The 21,055-nt window shown below is 43.4% G+C and overlaps 10 protein-coding genes across 10 annotated transcripts; 2 read left to right on the top strand and 8 right to left on the bottom strand.

Moving 5' to 3' along the window:
• Nucleotides 1–75: 75 nt before the first annotated feature.
• HMX1 (Hmx1p) lies at nt 76–1,122 on the bottom strand (the record flags this gene model as incomplete). The annotated part of the gene is made up of 1 exon (XM_022820309.1): nt 76–1,122. The coding sequence occupies one exon, from the start codon at nt 1,120–1,122 to the stop codon at nt 76–78; it is 1,047 nt and encodes a 348-aa protein (XP_022676785.1).
• Nucleotides 1,123–1,373: 251 nt separating this feature from the next.
• Nucleotides 1,374–3,518, bottom strand: CDC9 (DNA ligase (ATP) CDC9; the record flags this gene model as incomplete). Its single annotated transcript, XM_022820310.1, has 1 exon — nt 1,374–3,518. One exon carries the CDS (start codon nt 3,516–3,518, stop codon nt 1,374–1,376), a length of 2,145 nt encoding a protein of 714 aa, XP_022676786.1.
• Nucleotides 3,519–4,250: 732 nt separating this feature from the next.
• KLMA_50323 (uncharacterized protein) lies at nt 4,251–4,799 on the bottom strand (the record flags this gene model as incomplete). The annotated part of the gene is made up of 1 exon (XM_022820311.1): nt 4,251–4,799. The coding sequence occupies one exon, from the start codon at nt 4,797–4,799 to the stop codon at nt 4,251–4,253; it is 549 nt and encodes a 182-aa protein (XP_022676787.1).
• A 419-nt stretch (nt 4,800–5,218) lies between these two features.
• Nucleotides 5,219–5,488, top strand: KLMA_50324 (uncharacterized protein; the record flags this gene model as incomplete). The annotated part of the gene is made up of 1 exon (XM_022820312.1): nt 5,219–5,488. The coding sequence occupies one exon, from the start codon at nt 5,219–5,221 to the stop codon at nt 5,486–5,488; it is 270 nt and encodes an 89-aa protein (XP_022676788.1).
• Nucleotides 5,489–6,719: 1,231 nt separating this feature from the next.
• MRPL24 (mitochondrial 54S ribosomal protein bL28m) lies at nt 6,720–7,487 on the bottom strand (the record flags this gene model as incomplete). The annotated part of the gene is made up of 1 exon (XM_022820313.1): nt 6,720–7,487. One exon carries the CDS (start codon nt 7,485–7,487, stop codon nt 6,720–6,722), a length of 768 nt encoding a protein of 255 aa, XP_022676789.1.
• A 417-nt stretch (nt 7,488–7,904) lies between these two features.
• Nucleotides 7,905–10,154, bottom strand: GYP5 (GTPase-activating protein GYP5; the record flags this gene model as incomplete). Its single annotated transcript, XM_022820314.1, has 1 exon — nt 7,905–10,154. The coding sequence occupies one exon, from the start codon at nt 10,152–10,154 to the stop codon at nt 7,905–7,907; it is 2,250 nt and encodes a 749-aa protein (XP_022676790.1).
• A 269-nt stretch (nt 10,155–10,423) lies between these two features.
• KLMA_50327 (uncharacterized protein) lies at nt 10,424–12,220 on the bottom strand (the record flags this gene model as incomplete). The annotated part of the gene is made up of 1 exon (XM_022820315.1): nt 10,424–12,220. One exon carries the CDS (start codon nt 12,218–12,220, stop codon nt 10,424–10,426), a length of 1,797 nt encoding a protein of 598 aa, XP_022676791.1.
• Nucleotides 12,221–13,246: 1,026 nt separating this feature from the next.
• On the top strand, nt 13,247–14,983 carry KLMA_50328 (uncharacterized protein; the record flags this gene model as incomplete). Its single annotated transcript, XM_022820316.1, has 1 exon — nt 13,247–14,983. The coding sequence occupies one exon, from the start codon at nt 13,247–13,249 to the stop codon at nt 14,981–14,983; it is 1,737 nt and encodes a 578-aa protein (XP_022676792.1).
• A 163-nt stretch (nt 14,984–15,146) lies between these two features.
• Nucleotides 15,147–17,189, bottom strand: KLMA_50329 (GAL4 domain-containing family protein; the record flags this gene model as incomplete). Its single annotated transcript, XM_022820317.1, has 1 exon — nt 15,147–17,189. The coding sequence occupies one exon, from the start codon at nt 17,187–17,189 to the stop codon at nt 15,147–15,149; it is 2,043 nt and encodes a 680-aa protein (XP_022676793.1).
• Nucleotides 17,190–17,902: 713 nt separating this feature from the next.
• GAL4 (galactose-responsive transcription factor GAL4) lies at nt 17,903–20,602 on the bottom strand (the record flags this gene model as incomplete). Its single annotated transcript, XM_022820319.1, has 1 exon — nt 17,903–20,602. One exon carries the CDS (start codon nt 20,600–20,602, stop codon nt 17,903–17,905), a length of 2,700 nt encoding a protein of 899 aa, XP_022676794.1.
• Nucleotides 20,603–21,055: the final 453 nt, after the last annotated feature.

Consider the following 21,055-nt stretch of genomic DNA (forward strand, 5'->3'; position numbering starts at 1 on the left):
ATAGAATCAATCAATCAAAAAAATTATTAAAAAAAGAATGCTACATATCTTATCTTATGTTATAACTAAGCCAGCTTAGAGGAGGTAACGACGCAGGATCGCGTATAGCAGCACCATGTTGAAAAGGACCACCGCCAAAACGACGATTTTCTTGATCTCGGGCGTCAATTTCTCAGAGTACTTCCACTCCTCGGAAATAAACGACAACAACTTGTAACTGAACTTGCCCATCAACTGCGCACGGTTGATCTCGCCAATCTCAGCCACAACCTTCATGTTCCACTCGAAAATATCGGTCGCAACCTCGATCACACGCAGCTTCTCAGCCTCGCTGAGCGTCTGCCTCGTCGCCAACTCGTACCCACGCTTGTACTGCCAGCGAAGCCTGTTCTCGTCGTCCACACCCTCATCGCTAAACGTAAAGAAATTCGTCGCCCGCCTCACAAGCTCCTTCGAGCTCAAGTGTCCAAACTTGGGGAACAACCCGATGTGACGGTACAAATTCGACTTCATCACACGTCCGCCCGCAAACAACGCCAAGTACAACACATGGCAGTACGCCAAAATCGTGTATGGCTCCGCAGCAACGTTCGCATGGATCTCGTCCACAAACGCCTGCAACTGAGGCGGAATCTCAAACGTGTCCAAAAACTCCTGCAACTCGTTCCCCGAGGGGTACTCGTCGTGGTACAACACCTGTAGATCTAGCACCAACTTGTCCGAACGACGGAACTCTTCGCACCAAAACTGCTGCAAAATGCCCTTCACACGCTCCTCCTGCGCCGTCTCGGCCCTTTCAAGCAGCCTGTCAATCTCCTGCTCGATCGCATGGAACACAAAGTAGTATGCCAGTATCCCCTGGCGATAGATGAACCCGTGGCGCATCGCAAACGCCATCTTGATGCTCATGTATGCGTTGATCTTGTTATGCATGTCACGTGTGTGGAAATTAATCCGGTTTGCCAATGCACCCACGTCAGTGGGCGATGGAATCGTAGTCATGTGTTCTGTAGTAGTAGCGGCCATTGGTTTGGGGTGCTGCTGTATTTCTGGTTGTACTTTCACTAGCCAACCAAATAATAAACTAATACCTTGAACAACCAACCCTCTATACTGTAGCATGGCCCTCTTATATATATACCACTGTCTCTTCCCTGTCTTGAGGCGCAGAAGTTCTGCGACACGCCTTTTTTTTGTTTTGGACCGATAAAGCCCGACGCGTCACGTGACGAACGGCTGTTACGGCTGCAAAGAGGCCACCAAATAACCGTAAGACACCCGGAAACGTAACGTCATACCAGCGAGGCCAAGCACACCCAGTTCTGGTACATGCTCCATCTTGTTAGTTAGGGTGTGTGTGAGTCTCTCCTCCCCTATTGCCCCCTCACGCTGGCCTGCGACTCGTAAAACTCAATGACCTGGTCCGAAGAAGTCGCGTCTGTGACACCCTTGTCATCTCTGATTCGGACAAACCTTGGGAATCTGAGCGATATACCCTTGCCGTATGCCTCGAACCCGGCCTTGTAAACGGGTGAGAGCGATAAATCCGCAGTCAGCACCTCGAAAAGCATGCTGGGCTCGAACCACACGTCTGCTGGAGCAGACGAGTCGTATATAACATTGGTACTCGGGTGTTCGACAGTAGTGTGTTGTAGTCTGTCGTATAGCGTTTGTAGCATTTCGTCGCTGAAACCGGTACCAATCTTGCAGCAGGTCTCGAATTCCTCGGTATCCTGGTTGTAGCAGCCCAAGAGGAAGCCACCGTAGGTTCCGGTACGTTTCCCGCGTCCGTAGTAGGCCCCAAGGACGACAAGGTCGAGCGAGTCGCCGACACCGTCCAAGTAGTCTTTCTTGAGCTTCAACCAGTTTCTGGAACGCTTGCTGGGCTCGTAGTGGGACTCCTCGCCGTCGAGCATTTTGACCATGAGGCCCTCGCACGAGTCCTTGACGGATTGGTCCAAGTACTTTTGCAATTCGTCAAGGTTTGTGGTGGTGATTTCGTTTGCGAAGACGAATTGGCCCGGTGTTGGGTCGAAGGTTGCGCGTAGGATGTCGCGTCTTTCCGAGAGAGACTTGTTGATGAGCGGTTCGTCGTTTAGGCAGAGGATGTCGAAGGCGAACAAGCACACGCGGACCTTGACGTCTTTCAATTCGACGCCCTTGCGCTTTCTTGTGCTGAGCACCTGGAAGGGCAAGATCTTGTTCTGCTCCTGGTCCCAGGCGACAGCTTCGCTGTCGAGGATGAAGGATGTGACGACAGGGGCCGTAGACTCACCTCCGGCGGCGCTGCCCTCCTTCCTAATGTAATCGCTCACGTTGATCTCGGGGTACCTCTCGGTCATGTCTTCACCGTTACGCGAGTAGATGCGCATCGTGCCGTCGCTCAGCAGGTGCACCTGGGCTCTCTCCCCGTCGTACTTGTACTCACACGTGAACCGCGTGCCCTGGAACCGGTCGAGCACCTCGCTGATCGATTTCGTGGGCTTCGCCAACATCGGTTGCAAGGGAATCCCCGGTTTCAACTTGATGTGCTGGTCGAGGTTCATGATCCCGTGCTCCAACGCAGTGGTAATGATTATCTCGTAGTTGGGAATCTGGCAGAACGCGTCCCGGATCAAGGATTCGGCACGCTCAACCATATCGGCGCTGGGCTCCTCGCCCTTGTGCTCGTGCGTTAGAATCGCTTTGCTCACTGCAATTAAGACAGTCTTTTCGGCCAACCCGATTCTGAGCTTCGACTCTAACGACCGGATTAGAAACTTGGCCTCGAACCCCTTGCACGCAGTCAACATCTTCTTGATCAACGACGACTTCTTGGACTGCGAATCCTTGCCGCTTGCCTTGGCAATCGCAACCAAGTTGTTGAACACTTCCCCAACCGTCAATGGCTTGGGCTTGAACATCGTAGGCTGCACGTTACGCGCCTGCATCGCGATTTCACCCAAGTCACCAATCTCACGGTACTTGTTGCGGATCTGCTGCGTCGTCTTGCCGCACGCTTCGCTGATGGTCTTGATCAACAACGACTCCCCAAGACCCAATTCCAACCCTGGCTCGTAATCGGGGCCCAACTTGTGGATGAAAAGTAGCGTGACGGGGACCAACGACTTTGCATCGCGTTCCAACACCGAGTAGAGGAACTTGGAGCAGATCGCAGTGATGGCAAGTCGCGATGACGTCTCCTCGATGGCCTGGAACGTATCGCATAGCTCTGCAAATGGGATGTTCGAGACAACAGCTGCATTGCTACTGCTACCAGGAGGAGTAGGAGTGGGAGTAGAATTCTTAACCTTGGAATTGGAATCTTCTAGCCTGGCCTCTGGCTTGACTTCTGGCTTGACTTCTGGTTTGGCCTCTGGCTTAACCTTCTTGCTGCCTCCAAAGAGGGCATCTAATGTCACCTGTTTGCGCTTCACGGACATCTGAACTGGGGATACGGAATAGCTTCTTCTACCGACGTGGCGTGGACCTCCTCTATAAGACGTAGCGTTGACCAATCTCAAAGCTAGTCGAAGCATGCAATTGACCTGCTTTCTGGCTCTCCCTCTCTTCTTTCAAACTGGCGATGCCTTGATTAAACTTGCACCAAATCGCGTAATTTTAAACACACACCATGCCTCACGACGCAAACGCCATACCTAGGGCAAAAATACTCCAGACACAGATGCTTTTGACTACTCACTACTACTACTACAGTGGCTCCTATATACAAGGCTAGGCTACAACAGAATAGCTCCAGCTCTACTTCTACTTCTACCTACACTACACTCTCTTCTTATAAAATGTACATTTCAAACCGCATAGCCAGGTCACAGAAAAAAAGACCCGGCACGACATCAAAGGCTGAAACAAATGCGAGCCCCATGAAGCTCATGCAGGCGCCCCAAAGGGTACCAACATAGTTCTTCTACGACTACCGCGAGCACGTTAACAGGAATACCTGGCGGAGAGACCTGTTTGTCACATCCATAGAGGAAAAGGACGTGCCGTGACTCTGGGTGTCGATAAATTAAAAACATTGTTGGTCCCCTGAGAATAAAACAACATCAAATGATCAGACCTAATACATATTAAACTCTGATTTAAACCTCAATGTAATGCTAAGCTGGTTAAATTAAAGGCTGCTTGGTGAAGTTTTTATAGGAATTGGTTGAAAAAAAAATGGAAGGACGGGTAATGAAATACCGGAGATCGTCGTATTAGGTAGGGCTGGGATCTTGGTAACGGGACCAAGCTGGGGGCCCTGTGGGTCAATTGGAACCCTTTTCTTCATCGTACTCTCTTGCATTGGGCAAATAGGACTTGAGTTCTGAGTTGTCTGCGATCCAAAGGGCAGTTCCACTGACGTTACTTATGCTATTCTCCATCTTGACGGAGTTTGCGTACTCTTGCTGAATGGTTGAGATGGAAACGGGGTCCTGACCGAGGTCTGCGAGCTGTTTTCTGAGCATTGCGATGTGTAGGGCCATTTTCATTTGTCGTTGTAGGGTGCTTTTGCGCTCGTTCAAGATCTGGAGTTCACGTTTCTTGCGCTGGGCATTCATTTGCTTGAGGTAGACTTCCTGCATCTGCTGGGACTTGACTATGTGGTTGTTGAGCTTTGACTCGAGTTTGATGCGCTCATTGTAGTTGTCAATGGCGAAGTAGGTGAGTGCTCCGACGCCGATGACGAGGGCTATTTCGAGGAACGGTTTTCTGGTCAACGACGATTGGAGCTGTTGGTATGAGTGGGAATATGGGGGAGGTGGGGTAGAGCCACCGAACAATGGTTTTGGGGCCGTGCTGTACTTCCTGAGCATGGTATGGTGTTGATTATGCTGGACCGTAGCTCAGTTTTTTTATCTTGGTTTCTCTCTTGTCTAGTGCAACACCCTATTTTATATATATATATCAGAGTAACAAACATCTTCTAATATTAAAGATGAGCTTTAAAGATTGTACATAAAAACCTGCTTATAAAAACACTTCTAATAGCCGGATAAAAAGGACAAAGAACGAGTGGGGGCGCAACGGCTAGGACACACAACGGCGGAGCAAAACTTGTGAAATAATGTTATATATGTAGAAAATATTATTAATATATGGGCTCTGCACTCCACGCGGGTCCTACCTCAGTTTTATTACCCCATCCATCTCCATCCTTCCTTCGCCTACTTTAGAGAGTTAATGGGATATAATATTTGATAAAATTGATCTATTAAAAAGACAGGATTCTTTAATGACGACGAGCTTGGTTGATGATTTCGTTCATTTCTTCAACCTTAGCCTTGGCTCTACCGAAAGTTCCCAATCTCTTCTTTGCGACCTTTCTGGCTCTCTTTTCACCAGCGTTTCTGATCAATTCGATCAATCTTCTTTCGTATGGAGCCAAAGAAGCGACTTCCTTAACGATGCTTCTGACGAAAACGGTTCTTTGGGAAGCAGCACCCTTTCTGTAAGAGATCTTTGGGGCTGGGGTCAATTGGTTGACCTTCTTACCTTTGTTTAAACCAACAGCAATACCTGTAGATAAAATTTCAGTCAAAGAGTGACATTAAATATTGTTAGTAAACTGGGTCCTTGCCAATAGAGACTGGACACCGAATGGGGGCTCTTTGTTGTTGTTCTTTTTTCTTTCTGTCCAAGAAGTCTTTTATCCTCTCCTTTCTTCAACATAGGATACTGATCCAATAGACACGTTTATATTACTCTCTCTTCCCCCCATAACCACTTTCCATCTTGTAACATCATTATACTCCACTGTAATACCCACAACTAATACTCTGTTACACTATTATCCGCTGTAATGCCAAACAACATCTATTTCTCGGTCTTATTATCCTCCAGATATCTTGTTCCCAACTTTTCCTCCATTCAATGTGCAAATGTCCCACAATCACAAATTCGTTCTATAACATACCAGACTTGACGGCCATCTCGTTAATCTTTATCGTTCGTGAGGTCTTTTAAAGCAAGTACTAATCCTCTAATACCCAATATCCAATCTATTCCTTTCTATAACAATATGGTCTATTACTATCTTCAAAAGTTTTATATTGAAAAATTCTTAATAGTGAACAAACGGAAAGAGAAACGATTCTGCGCGCAGAGAAACTAGTGCAGCGGGCTTGGGGGGTGGCTAGCTTCAACAGTATTACCCGGATTGACCATCGACAAACGGTGGTGCTGGTACTTCCCAGTACGGTGCCATGAGAGCTGGGGGGTTCCCATGGGGGGTTTGAGCCTAGACGGTGGGTTCCTGGGCTGGGTGCGCTGAGAGTAGGGAGGGGATGGCTGGGCCGCTGGGCAGGGGTCCTGGCCTGGGGCGCGAAGGTCGTAGTGGGAAGGTGAGGGGAAGGGAGGGGGAGACAGGGAATGTGTTTGTTGCCTGCTCTGCAGCTGCCCCAGGACGTAGGTTCTGGGGAGTTTTTGAAAATTGTTCCTATTGTGGAAATGTGTGTATTTTGTGTATTGATGGAACAAGAGGTATGGGTGTGGAAAGAGAAATCTTGCAAGAAGGGATGGTGTACGGGTGTACGAGTCTAGAAAAAACAAAACCAGTCCGGCATAGAGAGGGCACTGGTGATGACAGTCGATGGATAGATGGATGGTCTGCGGGCACAAGTGTACGGGCACGACTATTATCACCACCACGAGGACTACTTCACTTTACTTTGCTTTACTTTACTTTATTTTAGTTTATTGCTTATTTACAGGATCCATGAATATACCGCGCCCAGTCATACGGTGATTGTGCTCAAGTCGAACTTCAACTCTTTGAGTCTTGACACAATATCCGCGACTTCGCGAGAGGCATAGTCTTCTAAAAACTTCTTATATGACAAAAACATCCCATCAGCCTTGTGCTCCATCTTCTCCAATGGGTATAACGAGTGCAGTAGCTTTCTCTTACCAACAGTGATTCTCAATGGCTCACCATCGACCGTGACCTTGAATAAAACGGTCACTTCATTGCCATTGGCATCGACAACAGTTTCTGCGTCCTTGTGGACAGGTGTTTTAGCCTGTTCTTTGCTTTGCAGGATTCTATAACGCAATTTCCAACCAGTGGGTCCCAATTCTTTAATTCTGGCAGCCTTTTCCTTGGTCAAGTAGTTGTCAATACCACCTTCCTTCGTCACTGTTCTCAAAACCTTGGCTGTCATCTTAATACTAATCTTTCTGTTCAATGTTTCACTCCAAAGACCCTTTCTGATCACGTTGGGACTCCATGAACGTCTTGTTTTCGTTTTCGATTCTGGGATGTTGTTACCGAACTGGATGAAAGATGCACCATACAATCCCTTATTGCTTTGCTTATAGATTGGAGATTCACCATATGGGTATTCTGGAAACTCCTTCTTTTCCTTTGGAATGTATAAGGGCTTCACGTCACCAACCTTGTACTCCTTAGGAGCAGGAACCTGTCTGCTCTCGACTAATCTCCATTCTCTGAACAACGAGCTTACTGTAGAGAAGCTTCTTTGAGATCCAGCGAATATCTTCATTTCCTCAAGAGTTATGTGCCACACCGGTTATTATTATATTCGGATTTCAAGGATCACCGAATGACAATGGAAATAGTACCCACTAACCAGTGCTTTACCTTTGAACAGAGAGATGTTGTTACTATATATTTTTCAGATTTCGTTTCTAAAGCTTTGAGCTCATAAAATTTTGATAGTATAAAAAACATCAAAACCGTACACAACGAGACAGGAAGTATAAACCAGGAAGGAATTTGAAATTAGTTGCGTATGTATGTATCTATTTAGGTATGATTATGGTTGTTTTTCTTTAACAGGTTGAAAGTGTATATTCAAAGATTGTTTTACATGTTTTCAAGTTCAATGTAGTAGTAGTAGTATTATTTTATTTTTTTTTCCTTTTTTGTCTTGTGACTTCTTTCAGCGGATATTCACATATCATTTCCATGGTGTCTTGAATGCCCAGGATCCCAGACGGCTTCCTCTTGGACTAGTTGCTTCTTTAGTCCAGGTTTTTCCCGTACGTAATTCATAGTTCTCCTTTTCCAATTGGTCCAGACGTTCTCTGAGTTCCTGGTTTTCTGTCATAACTTGCAGGTTTCTTTCCATGGTCTTGTTCAAATCCTCCTTTAAGTCCGTTGGAATTTCTGCATCAGGATTAGGAAGTGTTTGCTTGTAGATTTCACGTTCAAGTTGCTTTTGGAGGTCTTGAATCTCTTGTTGCAAATCCCGGTTCTCGTCTTGCAATGTTTCCATCCGTAGTCTGTTTTCAATTAGTTCGTTAGCAATAGCAACGTGTTCTTTATTCACAAGTGCGTAATCATGCTCGAGTCTTTTCAATTCCTTTTGCAATTCACGGTTCTTGATTCTTTGTTCCTCATACCTTTGCTCCTTCTCTGTTTCCAGCTTGTGAATTTCTTCAAATTCTTTACAATATCTTTCCAATTGTAGCGGTGTGATTTTGATTTCCAACGAGTCCGAGATGAACTTGTCAATATCGTAACCTTCTGGGTTCTCTTCAGAAGCATAATATTGGAACAAGTCTTCCTTCAAGAAGTCTAAAAGCGAGTCAAATGTCAAAACAATCATATTACGACTGTTCTTAATCATCAAATTCAAACTGAACTTTAAAATAGACTCGATACCCTCAAGTATAACGATATCCATGATTCTGAGAACAAAATCTAGAGGGAACTTGTATGCGAACATAGTTAGGAACCATTGGGTTGCAAACATAGTAGATCTTATTCCTTGTCTTAACAAATGATTGTACAATTGTGGATCATGCTCTTCTAAGAGTGTATCAAATTGATACAATTTTAACATTAGACCTGGCATTCCAGGCAAGAATAACGATCTGAATCCATACACCTTCATAAGTTTCGTCAACAAAGAGAAAGCCTGCCATTCCTCGTCACAGTTCAAAATTAAAGTTGTAGCGATAAAAGCCATGCCTTGAGTGTATCCCACAGGAGGGTCGTATAATGAGTAAGCTTTCAACACGTTGAATAAAGAATCGCTCTTTCCTTCTGGGATAAAGTTCGTTCTGGACAAATCTCTTCTGATACCTTTCTCGTGTGGGGATTCAATAGCTAGTAGTGAATTATAGAACTCTTCCATTTCCTTGTAATTAGAGCTTGTTAATAGTTGCCATACAATACCACGAATCTGAGGTGGAATACCCTTCCCAACTTCAGATTCTAATTTTTTAGAGTCCTCTTTCACTACTTCGCTGAAACTATGCACCAACTTGCTCCAGAATGGCCAATCGATATCGACCAACTCTTTCTCTGTATGGTCAACCAGTTCATCGTATTCTTCTATTAACGTTTCGGTACCCTTTTTAGCATTTTCACGCTCCTTCTCGTCCCTCAATTCTAATTCGGTTTCATTCTGAATGAAACGGTTCAAAATTAAGTCAAAGTCACTGCTATCTGAACGTTTGTGCTTGTTAAAATGCGTACGGAATTCTGGGGATTTCATCTCTTCAGTCAATGGAGGTGGGACAGTGTGAATTGGCCCCGACATGGAATTCGCTACGTGTGATCTAGGAGGTAACTGTGGAGGCGAAACAGATCCCGATGCAATATGGGTTCTAGGAGGAAGTTTTGGTGGCTCTGGCTTCTCACTAAATGATTCAATCTTCTGTTCCAGATCATCCTGCTTATTCTTCAGAAGACTGGCATCTGATACACTATCCTTATCCTCATCCTCCTCAGTCTCGTCTTTAACTTGGACAGTTTCAGATCCCTGTGTATCATGAAATTCCTCATGTTCTTCAGCTTTACTGCTTGCTTCTACACTCTCAGAAGCGTCAGCTGGCTCATTTGAAGTTGCTTCTTCGGGGTTTATGGAATGATTCCCCTCATCCAAGCTTTCATTACCAGTCTCCGCCGGAATCGCTTCAGGTTCCTTTTCTGATGGTTCCTCATTAGAATGTTCACTATTATCAGCATTGACTTCAGCTTGCTTATCGTTATTTATATCGGCTTTATCTTCATCCGATTCAGGTGATGCAGTCACATTCTCCTCATCCTTAATATCTTTTTCAACGCCATTCTCGCTCCTAACATCGCCAGAAGCTACAGATTTGGTATCCTCATTTATTTCTTCATGGTCTGACATATTGAAAACCGTGCTCCAATGTCTCTGAGACCACTTCAAACCACTGAACTCAATACTGTCCATCCATCATCAGACATAATGTTAATTTCTCAGAAAGTAAAACTTTAAGGAAACCTTATAATCATGGAAAGAAAGAATATGTCCATGTTCGGGTAATCATAAGAGGAAAACAATCAATGAAATTTAATTTGACGCGCGACTGAGAATGGCTTGTGTGAGTCTAGATAAAAAGATACCAACACTATTGATTTACAAACGAAAGAACATACCTTAAATTATATTATATTGTATTATATTATGAGATGGTAAATAAAACTGAATATTGCATGCTGTTAATGCATGCCTAGTTCTCTGTATTTTTGAACAAGGGACCAGTAAAAGTGTTTAGAGTTGTTTCTCATTCTAGGTCCGTAGATGACCATGAATACGAAGGTTAGGTTACAAGCCAATAGGATGAAGGCAACGCTGATGAATGCGTGTTTCAACCCTAAGTTTTCAATCCATTTTGTAATACCGAATGAAACGGCAAAAGACATGCAGTTTCTTATAATGATGACAACGACCATGGCCTCTGTGTCGAGCTCCTTGTAACAGTCAATTACGTATGTGGTTGAGATGGTGATACCAAACATCGAGCATCCTCCTAGCAGACCTAGACCAAAGACCAAACCGAACCAGTGGACTTTATAGTAGGCTCCTACACCCCATAGGATACAGGCGAAGACTCCGAAAATGCAGTACAAAATAATAGTGTAGAGTCTGTCTTCCGGAAGACTTAGACCACCACGATATCTTGCAATGCGGACCTTTAGCCAATCCGAAAAATTTCCAACCAAGAAATAGATGATGAAAGAGAACAACATTGGCGAAATGTAAGCGAGACCACACTGGGTGCTTGAGAAGTTGTATGGTGGGGCAGCTAGAATCAAGTTTTCAGTAGCATTCAAGACGTTGAACCAAATCAAAGATTGACCGTAGAAAAAGCCAGCCCATACAACACCAGGCAAACGGAACAAAAGGAATGGTGCCAAGAAGTAATGATGGAGAAGGAATTTGTCCTTCTGACCGCTGGTCATCGATAACTTGGAAATAAAGGTCTTTGTGGATTTCCTTTGTACCACAGTCGAAGCGTCTACCACTTCGACTTGGCTCAATTGGTTTAAGATATTCGAGTTTTCTGCACTGAGAACATTGTGTAACCCAGCCTCATCAGCGGCTTCGTTGCCCTGACTCTCGGAGTCCGTTTCATCCACAGCGACCTTGTTTCCAGCCTTGTCGTCTAATAAATCATCAATGTTGTTATCCTTATTAATATGGGAAAAGACATTGGAAACCACTGTACCATCGCCATGGGACATCGTAATTGGTTGACCGGTCTTTGAATCGATTTTCAACTTACGGTTGTAGTTAGTTTCCTCCATAAAGAAGAACAAAAACACAGCGCACACAGCAGCAAAGATTGCACACCACCACATCACCCATTCCCAAGATTGGCCATCTGAGATGAAACCAGCAATGCATGGGGCAATGTAACTTGCGAACAAAAGAGTTACACCATAAGTAGCCAAACCAGTGGATCTCTGGTGCTCAAAAAACAAGTCACTAACTGTAATTTCGGGCAATGATTCAATAGCTGATCCAAAGAACCCTTGAACCACCTTAGACCCAATCCATTCACCCTTAGTCTTTGTGTATGGAGGCCAAACACAGACCAAGGCTGTTGCAAGCATAGAAAACACATAAACCGGTCTTTTCCCGTACTGCAAGGCCAAAGGTTGGAAAGCAAAACAACCAATACCATAAAACAAAAACAAATAACCAGTGGCATTGTTCAATTGACTCAATGAAATACCAGTCTTCAAAGAGACATCGTTTAAAACAGAATAGATCGCAGCACTTGGAACACCAACCCCTAAAGTGTACACCAAACAGCACGACAACGCCAGCAATTTCCTCTTCAATTCCCAGTTCAATGGGTCATCGGGATCATCAGATGGCGTGGGAACCAACACAATCTTCCCATTTTCCTTACTCTTTTTCTTTTCTATGTCCACTAGATGGACGTTACCTGGAATGGCTTCGAAATCGATGCCTCCATGGGAACTGAACTCTGCTTTTTCAGTAGACATCAAATAACAATATACTTATATGTAATCTTACTCTGCCTGCTGAGCTTGATTACCGATATTTGAATGACTGATCTACAGCATCAAACAATAACAGTAACAAATTCATTTTGTTTCCATTTAATATATCTCAAGAGTCCCATCTTAAGTACAATTTGGAACCTACGATATCAATAACCAAAATATTCACATTCTTCTATTCTCCTCCTCTAATCTAATCAAAAGATGACTCTCCTTCTCTAATTACCACCATTTAGATATCATCACTTCGAATAAACTTCAAACTTACTCGTATCAGAAGTAAGTCCTCTAGTCTCTTCAATGATATCACTATAATCAATAGTCCGACTTACTACCATGATTCACATCGATACCAACTCCCTAAAGTTGCAATTGCAGTTCAATATTGCGGAGTTATTGAATCATAATACAATACAACATTCCGAAATCAACAACAATACTACCGCTCGCTGTTGTAAAAGTTCAACCATCGATTACCATTAGCAACGTCCCCGTCTTCATTATTATTCCTTTATTCGCGGTACAAACCTTAGATCATATCCACAGTTTGCTGCTACCTCGATTATTTCCCTTAAATTTTCAGCGATAAGAAAATTTCAAGATATTTTCAGATCTCATACCTCGATTAATTTCGGAACTTTACACCTCGATAAAGCTGTAATTCTAAGTTACTGCATAGAAAATTAAGGTAATGACGAATATAGCAGCCTTTACGACCATGCTTTGTCATAACGATGGTAAGGCTGATATGGAATTGGGATTATTCGCGGTGTGAACACCTCCCCATGTCTTGGCTATCATAATTGACTGTGGTTTTGGAGTATTATTCAGCAGTCATGAAGATGTGATGAGATATTGTTATTATATAAAGAACGAATGAATCAGTGTGATCATTGAAACTCATCTCTGGATTGAATGTACTTGGTTGAAGGGGATAGAATGAAACATTCACCAGGAGTTACACCCAGTACGTAACACCATTATTAGGAGCTTTCGTATATTTGAAAAATGACGGTCGACGCAGCCCCAATTGATGCTCAAACGTTTGAAAAGTATAAGCCTTTAATTGAGAAGTACAATGCTCAGAGGGTTGAAGATATGAAGTCATATGATCCGGACTTCTATGCCAAATGTGTAGAGGTTATTCCCTCTGATGAGGTTCTTGATACAGAGCCAATTGATGCCAGGAAGTTCCTGGTTGAGCTGCTTTCAGAGAAAGATTTGAAGATAGTCAATGGGTACACTATTGATGATTTGATCTCGAAGCAGTTGGACGGTTCATTGACGGCAGTAGAAATTGCGAACGCTTTCATTAAATCTTCAATAATTGCACAATTGGCTACCAATTGTGTCATGCAATTTTTGATCCCATATGCGTTGGAAAAGGCGCAGCAATTGGATGCATACTTAAAGGAGAATGGAAAGATTGTTGGTCCAATGCACGGTATCCCAATTTCTTTGAAAGAGCATTTGGATTTCAAGGGCAAGGTTACCAGTGCTGGGTACGTGGCGCTTTTGGAGGCCGTTTCGTCAAAACATGCATTGACGGTCGACATTTTTGAGAAGCAGGGTGCCATTTACCATATTAGAACTGCGCAACCTCAATCTATCATGCATTTGGACACCTGGAACATAATCTCTGGCAGAACCAGGAATGCACTTTCGACTAAACTTTCTCCTGGTGGTTCTTCTGGTGGTGAAGCGGCAGCTGTTGCAATGCATGCATCCATTATGGGTGTTGGAACCGATATTGGTGGATCCATTAGATGTCCTTCTGCATTTGGTAACCTATATGGTATGAGGCCAACCACGAAAAGAAATTCCTTATTGCACAGTACTCCGGGCACTGGTGGCCAGGAGAGTATTGTTGCTACTATTGGTCCACTTGCACGTTCCATCGATGAACTGGATTACTACATGGAACATTACTTGAATGACGGTAAGCCTTGGGAAACCGATCCTACCTGCGTCCCAATCCCATGGAGAAAACCTTCTCTACCCGAGAAGATTAAAATAGGTGTCTTGAACACCGATAACTTGGTCACGCCTTATCCAGCGATTCTAAGAGGCCTGCAAACCGTGGCCAAACAGTTAAAGAAACATTCCGATGTATTCGAAATCGTTGATCTTGCCCCATACTGGTTTACAGAGGAAGAAATGGAGAAGATATACACCACAAATCTGGTTCTTTATACTATCGATGGTAACAAGGCTCAAATGTCAGTCTTTGAAAAGAGTGGAGAACCTATCTTACCATTGACGCAACACTTTTTCAACTTTGGTGGAGGAAATGCATTGTCTGCTTATGAAAACAGACAACACAATACTGTTAGAGATGAATATCAATTAAAGATCTTTGAAAAGTTCTTTGAAAAGGGAACTGACGGTCTAGGCCTAGATTTCATCCTCTCCCCAACTTATGTCGGGCCTGCAGAGCTACCAGGACAAAGTTTGTACTGGGGTTACACTTCTTTCTGGAACTTATTTGACTATCCAAATGTTATATTCCCAACCGGGGTCACCCACGATCCTGAGCTTGATGCCAATGTTGAAAAATCCTCTTTGAAATCAAATAGTTATGAGAAGATGGCATGGCTTGACAATTCTGGGTCATTGAAATATGACCCATCCGATTATGTTAATGGTCCTGTTGCTTTGCAATTAACAGGTAAAAGATTTGACGATGAATCTGTAGTCTCCGCAGTTAAAAGGATAAATGAAATATTAAACGTGGAAAGACGCTAACTTATATAAGCAGAATATACCTTAAATATACATTCCCTGATTAAGCTTTTAACAGTCTATAAATTTACTGTGAAGTTTAAAAATAGTGGTTATTATCAATGAGAAATAGGTGTGGAGAAAATTTATTATATATATCCTTCGAATACTAGGTTTGTTAGCTATGCTAAGCGTTGACCCTGGTCAGGTTATCCCTGTCAAACAAAATATCCAACCTGTCATTAATTGGTAATTCCCAAGCCTTGAAGAGAAATATTTTGGAGTTGAACAAGTGCAACATATGGAACTTATCTCTTATGTAGTCAAGGAATGAAAGAAGCTTTTTTTGATTTTCAGTTTCTGTGGCAAAGACTCCGCATACGATCACTGACCATGTGAGAATAGCCCATATCAGATCACCCTTAGGAATCTTTTCGATATTTCTTACGATTTCAGATACTAACTTTTGACATGATAAAATGTCAAATTTCTTGTATTCAATCACTTTCGATATTAAGAGAAATGACGTTTTGGCAACAATCTCACCGACAAGAAGATTCACTTTGCATCTGTTGTACATTTTTTCACCAATTTTTGCTTGATCAAGGTTTGGTAGTATGCTTGGGGTATGATAGTATGCCTGTTTTTGAAGTTGTAAAGCTCTTTTATACCAAATTCCATTCTTCTCAAGTGGCAAAGGTAACCTAGCAATATATGAGACTTTGGCCAATATTTCGAAGGCTTCAGAGGATGCACCGACAACTGGGTTATTCATCCACCTGAAATCACATTGATAAATGAAACATCGTAGAGATTTTCCAAGAACCTCATAAACACTATACGGATTCGGCAACTTTGAAATATCAACAGCCCAAAGAAGTGCAACAGAATAGTTGTATATGAAACTCTCCAAATACATTCTGTCATGTGGCTCTAACTCTGGTTTCTCAAGAGAGGTATCATGCTCGATTTCCAAGACAAGCTCTTCCACGTATTTCTCCTTCGTTGTCGAGATAGATTTGATCTTCGAGAGGTAATAAGGCGATTTGATCACCTGGTATGAGTTACTGAGGCATTGGACACAATCATTAACTGTCGAGTTTATAGCTGTCTTGTTCCGAAGACATAGTAGCTGATATGAGGCCAAAAGCCAGGGTTTATTGTTCTCTTCAGGATTATCTTCCAGGTATTTCTTGATAAGGGTGAGACTACTTTGGTACAACTCTGTAGAAAGCTTTGAAAAGATTTCCGAATCGTAATATTCCATAAAGGTAGCCCCACAGCACAAAAACACTTCTTTTAATACTGGGTTGTCTTGGAAATTTCTGGTGAATGTAGATTGTGTAGTTAATAATGGATGCGTTTCCTGTGGACCAACTCCAACAAGCCAGTGTTTCACTGCGATGTACAATAAAAATAACTCATCTGTACAGTACTTTGGAATCACATCAAACTCTCCCCGGTTCAAAGATTTCATAACAGAGTCAAATTTCTGTGCCAAAGGGTGGGTATCATCAAACAAGTAATTATAAAAAGTATTCTCTTCGCGTACTTCAGGGCTTATATCGTTAGGCGTATAGTCTTCGATAGCTTTCTCGATGGATGAATTCAATATCTGCAATGAGTCCGTCAGATGAGGGGTCACTTGTCGTGAGAGCCATATAGTTGATGCATCGAGGAACGGGACATCTGTGGTGGGAACATCCGTAGTAAAATCGCCATTTCCATCTTCCACGTTCAATTCTTCCTCATCATCATCATACACCCCAAGCTGCCGTACTGTTGGGAACCTTTCCAGCTTCTCCAGACTACCATTTTCCTCGTCAACAATCGCAACAGCGTCCTCCGAAGTCGTCAAGTTATAAAAACTCAACTTCGGCGAAGCAGCAAAATAATAACTTGTCCTTTTCTTATGCTTCTTCCTCACTTTCCACTCATCAATACGGAAATTCAAAAACATATGAGATGCCTCCTGATGCTCCTCATGATCCCTCCAGACACAATTGAGGAAGTTCTCCCGACATCCACTACAAATTGGGCGTTGTTCATTACATTTCTTGTGTCTATCTCTGCATGTCAAACATCCATTATTCGACCGTCTTTCAACAACTATAGTTTCTTCATTCTTCTCCTTCACACGTTTAGTTTTCCGGTATCTAACCTTAACACTACCTCTTCCCGATCCAATTAAAGCCGGCATCTCATCCACACTATTATTCCCTAAGATCATATAGACCGCTTTGGTCGACACGATGTCTCGAACAAATATGACTCAATAGAACACTAACAGTGATTCAACTACCCAAAATTTTGATTTCGTTTTCTCTTTCTTTCCTCGCCTACTCCCTGCAATATATAAGTAGGAGACCGGAGATTTTAAATCATATGCTGCATGTGCTGCTTTGACAGATTCGGTTTCTTGGGGAACTATATGCTGTTTTAGTTATATTTAAAGGGTTTTTAGATAACAATCGCGATTCTTTTTTTTTTTTTTTTTCGTTTGTCCTTCCTCTTTGAGATTAGATAAAAGATAACGGAAATTAACGACAATATTGGTCACATGATGTAGAATTCTTTGTTTTATTTTGTTAGTATTACACTAGAAGAAAACTATGAAGACAGAAAGATGAGTTTAGTGATGGGATTATTTATTAAGAGTCTTATAACTGTAATATTACGTGCATGTGTAGAGATATGCATTGCCTCTATTGTATTTTTTTGTTTTTTTTGTCGTTGTTGTTTGCCTTAGTTAATTAGTTTTACTTTTATTTTAGAATGCCACTAGTTTAAGTGTCAAGAACATCAAGGAAGTTCAAATGGCACGATACGCTATGTGCAATTCTCTTAGGTTGTGTAAATAAGTTCATATGAGATGTTTAAAGAGATTTTTTTTTCTGGTTTTTGATTTTTGATTTTTAATTTGGTTTTAGTTTTTGGTTTGGTTCATTCCTCGTTATCAAAGATATAGTTGTAAACATCGTCCATTGTAGTAGTGTTGAATAGGTGTTGGGTTGATGGATTCAAGAAAGTATTAATTTCCTGCCATCCTGATGGGTTTGGTCTCATTTGAGTAGTAGAAGATTGCAGTAGAGAGTCTGTAATTGTTGTTGATTGCTGAGATGGCGCACCGTTCTTTGGGGCGTCATCGGTGTTTGTTGACCAGAGAGACAGCAAATCGGAGAAACTTGTTGATTGTAGAGATGGTGTTGGTGGAAGGACCTGGTTTTTGTTGTTGATGCCCTCTCTTTGTAGTAGTTCTGAACAGTTTTTGTTGAGAATCTTGTCAAATTGCAATGCCAGTGGAGACTGTTGGGAAAGTGCTTCCATGGCCTCGTGTGCTGCTATCATTTGTGTCTTGACGGAGTCCCAGAACGGATGTTGTGGAGAAACCTGTGCTGTGAAATATAGCGGCACGAGAGAGCTTCTTATTAAGTAGTGTGTAGCGTACCAGCACGAAAGTGAGTTGAGCCTGTAGGTCCTTACAAATGTCAACAAACTGAGAATGTTCCTGCTTGATAGCTGAAGACAGAGTTCCTTGCACCTTGCGACGTTTGAGTCGTTGGAAGGCTCTGCTTGGAAGAACCTTGTGAACAACGCAATCAAAGAGCAATGGAAGATCCAGTAAGGTCTAAATTTGGCCAATGGGAGCCAAGCCAATTGGGTTTCGTTAAGGGCCTTCAATTCGGCTTCTGTGCTTGGAATTGGTCTCATGTTGACAAATTCTTGGATGCTATCAAACCATACAAGACAGTCCGCCGCGCTGTGTTGATATGCGTTTTCAGTCAGCATCTGCTGGACTATTTTTGACCATTGCGATTCTTGGATAATCGAGGAGTATATGCTTGGTTCGTTCAGCCCTGCTGAAGAAACTGGCAAGATAGCGTCAATGGATTGTAGATTTGGTAGTTGTGAGGGTCTACCAGTTTCAACTGTGAGATCGCACTCGGTGCAATAAATGGTCCACCATATTGTTCTACGGATTTGCTGTGCTTGTAGGGACAAGTTTGGGAGCTCACGATGTAGTCCCAAAGAAGTTGCCATGTGGGAGCAAAGCCCCAACAAGGTCCACGCCGTGTTTGGCTTCTGGATCTTGTAGACGTAATGCGTCAACAAAAGAAGTGCGCAGGTTAGGTCAATGGTACCTGTTTGGAACACTGTAGCAGATAGGTACGATAATGCATTCTCAAAGTAGAAAGTGTCGTGTGTGCCGTTTGAGTTGAGGCACCATGCGCCTAAAGTCAAGACAGTATTAAGCAATATTTGCCATATTTCCATATTGGGTGGTTGGATTTGATCGTTATACTGAGCAAAGAACCTGTCTTCGTCAATGAATGGATAGAACGGATGGTAATGTTTGAAGAAAGCGTCAATGTAGCTAGACGTAGTCTCTCTTTTGGTCAAGAATGTTGGGTCCGGTATGTCCATAGCGGACATGGCATTCTTGCCGGAGGTATTCGATGCCGTAGTGCTATCCGATGATGGTCCTGTCCCTGAATTCGAGCTCACAGCAGGGCCAGTTCCGGTTGACCCAGTTATTAGTGGTATATTTGCTCTTGATTGTGAAGCCCCTGCTCCGGCTGCTCCGGCTGCTGCTGCTGCGCGGACGTCCGATGTGTGATGGCTAATGTCATTATTTATTATTACAGGTGATCTTTGATTGTTCACGTTTGCTTGTTGCAAAGTATCATTAATTCTTTTTGCCGGTATGTGCATGATGTTTTCCGAAGTGAGAAGCTGGTTCAACCAGTGTCTGATGGAGTCCTTGCTGAAGTAGCTATTATCGATGGTGTTTTCGCTCTCGTACCACTGGAAGAACGTTGCTGTTACTGGGGGCATGCTAGAGCCAGAGAAGTTTCCCATGACGGGGTACATACCAGAAGATGATGTTGATGTTGCGATAGCCGCACCACTTCCAGTGCCAGTGCCAGTTCCAGTGCCACGCTGGCCCATCGATGTGAACTGCTGGTTCTGCCGAAGGGTCCCTTGTGGTGGACCCTGAGTGGCTCCCGTAGTTGCAAGCGGCGCTTGAAGTTGGAACCCCGGGGTCTGTTGTGCCTGTTTAAACGGTATGGACGTCCCAGGACCCACTGCTGTCGTAGCACCAGTACTGCCCCCGACAAGCAACTCGCGGACCCTGTACACGTCTTTCTGCTGCAACAACTTATCGATATCCCACCCAGGGAACAACTGCTGGAGAAACTGTTCCAATTCAACCACACGATTCTCCATAGCCGTTAAGTGCGCCCGCGTAAGCGGCGACCTAGCCACACGCGGCGAGTACGTGCACTCCCACTTGTTCTTCAAACATGTGTCACACTTCGGTAGCGTCTTGGAACACTTCAACTTCCTCTTGCGACAAGCATCACACGCCCTATGCATCGAATTATCTCCAGATTCGCCTGCAGACCCCTCCTTGGCGTTCTGGCTCCCGTTTCGCGACCCATGCTCGCTTCTTTCATTCTCTTTCTTCATCTCATCCAACTCCGGAATCCCCGGTTCGCGACGCATTTGCGAGTCTCCACGACGCGATTCCACCTTGGCATGAACTAAATCACCACTACTACTTCCACTACCACCTCCTGTCGGCCCTCCAGACCCGCTCCTGCTCCCGCTCACGTCTTTCACCACCTTATATTTCCGCATATGTAAAACCTTCCCTATTCCACCTTGCTCCGTGCAATTGTCTCTTGAAACCTTTTTACTCGGTGTATCCTCGAGTCTAAACGCCTGTTTCGCCCTGTATAGCCTTGAATCAGCCTCTAGCCAGCCCTTGACCGAACCGTTTCTCTCTCGAATCAATCGTATAGCCGACCTTTAATTCTGCTTATTGCTGCTGCACTGCGCTGCGTCTTGATTTCCTCTTTTAATATTCGATGTTGAACCTAAATTCTAAAAAAAAAAAAAAAACAAAATCAGTGCAGAATAATACTAATAGTAATAATCAAGAGCACCCCACAATAAAATATGCTAGATATCCAGAACCAACGTCAAATACAAGACGTGTTTATACACAAAATACATAGGCTAGCTGCATACCCCAGATAATAAAACAAAAAAAAAAAAAGTTTACAACAAAAACAACCAAGACAAACTAGG

This window comes from Kluyveromyces marxianus, chromosome 5, assembly GCF_001417885.1.
Source record: "Kluyveromyces marxianus DMKU3-1042 DNA, complete genome, chromosome 5".
NCBI classification, from domain to species: Eukaryota; Fungi; Ascomycota; class Saccharomycetes; order Saccharomycetales; family Saccharomycetaceae; genus Kluyveromyces; species Kluyveromyces marxianus.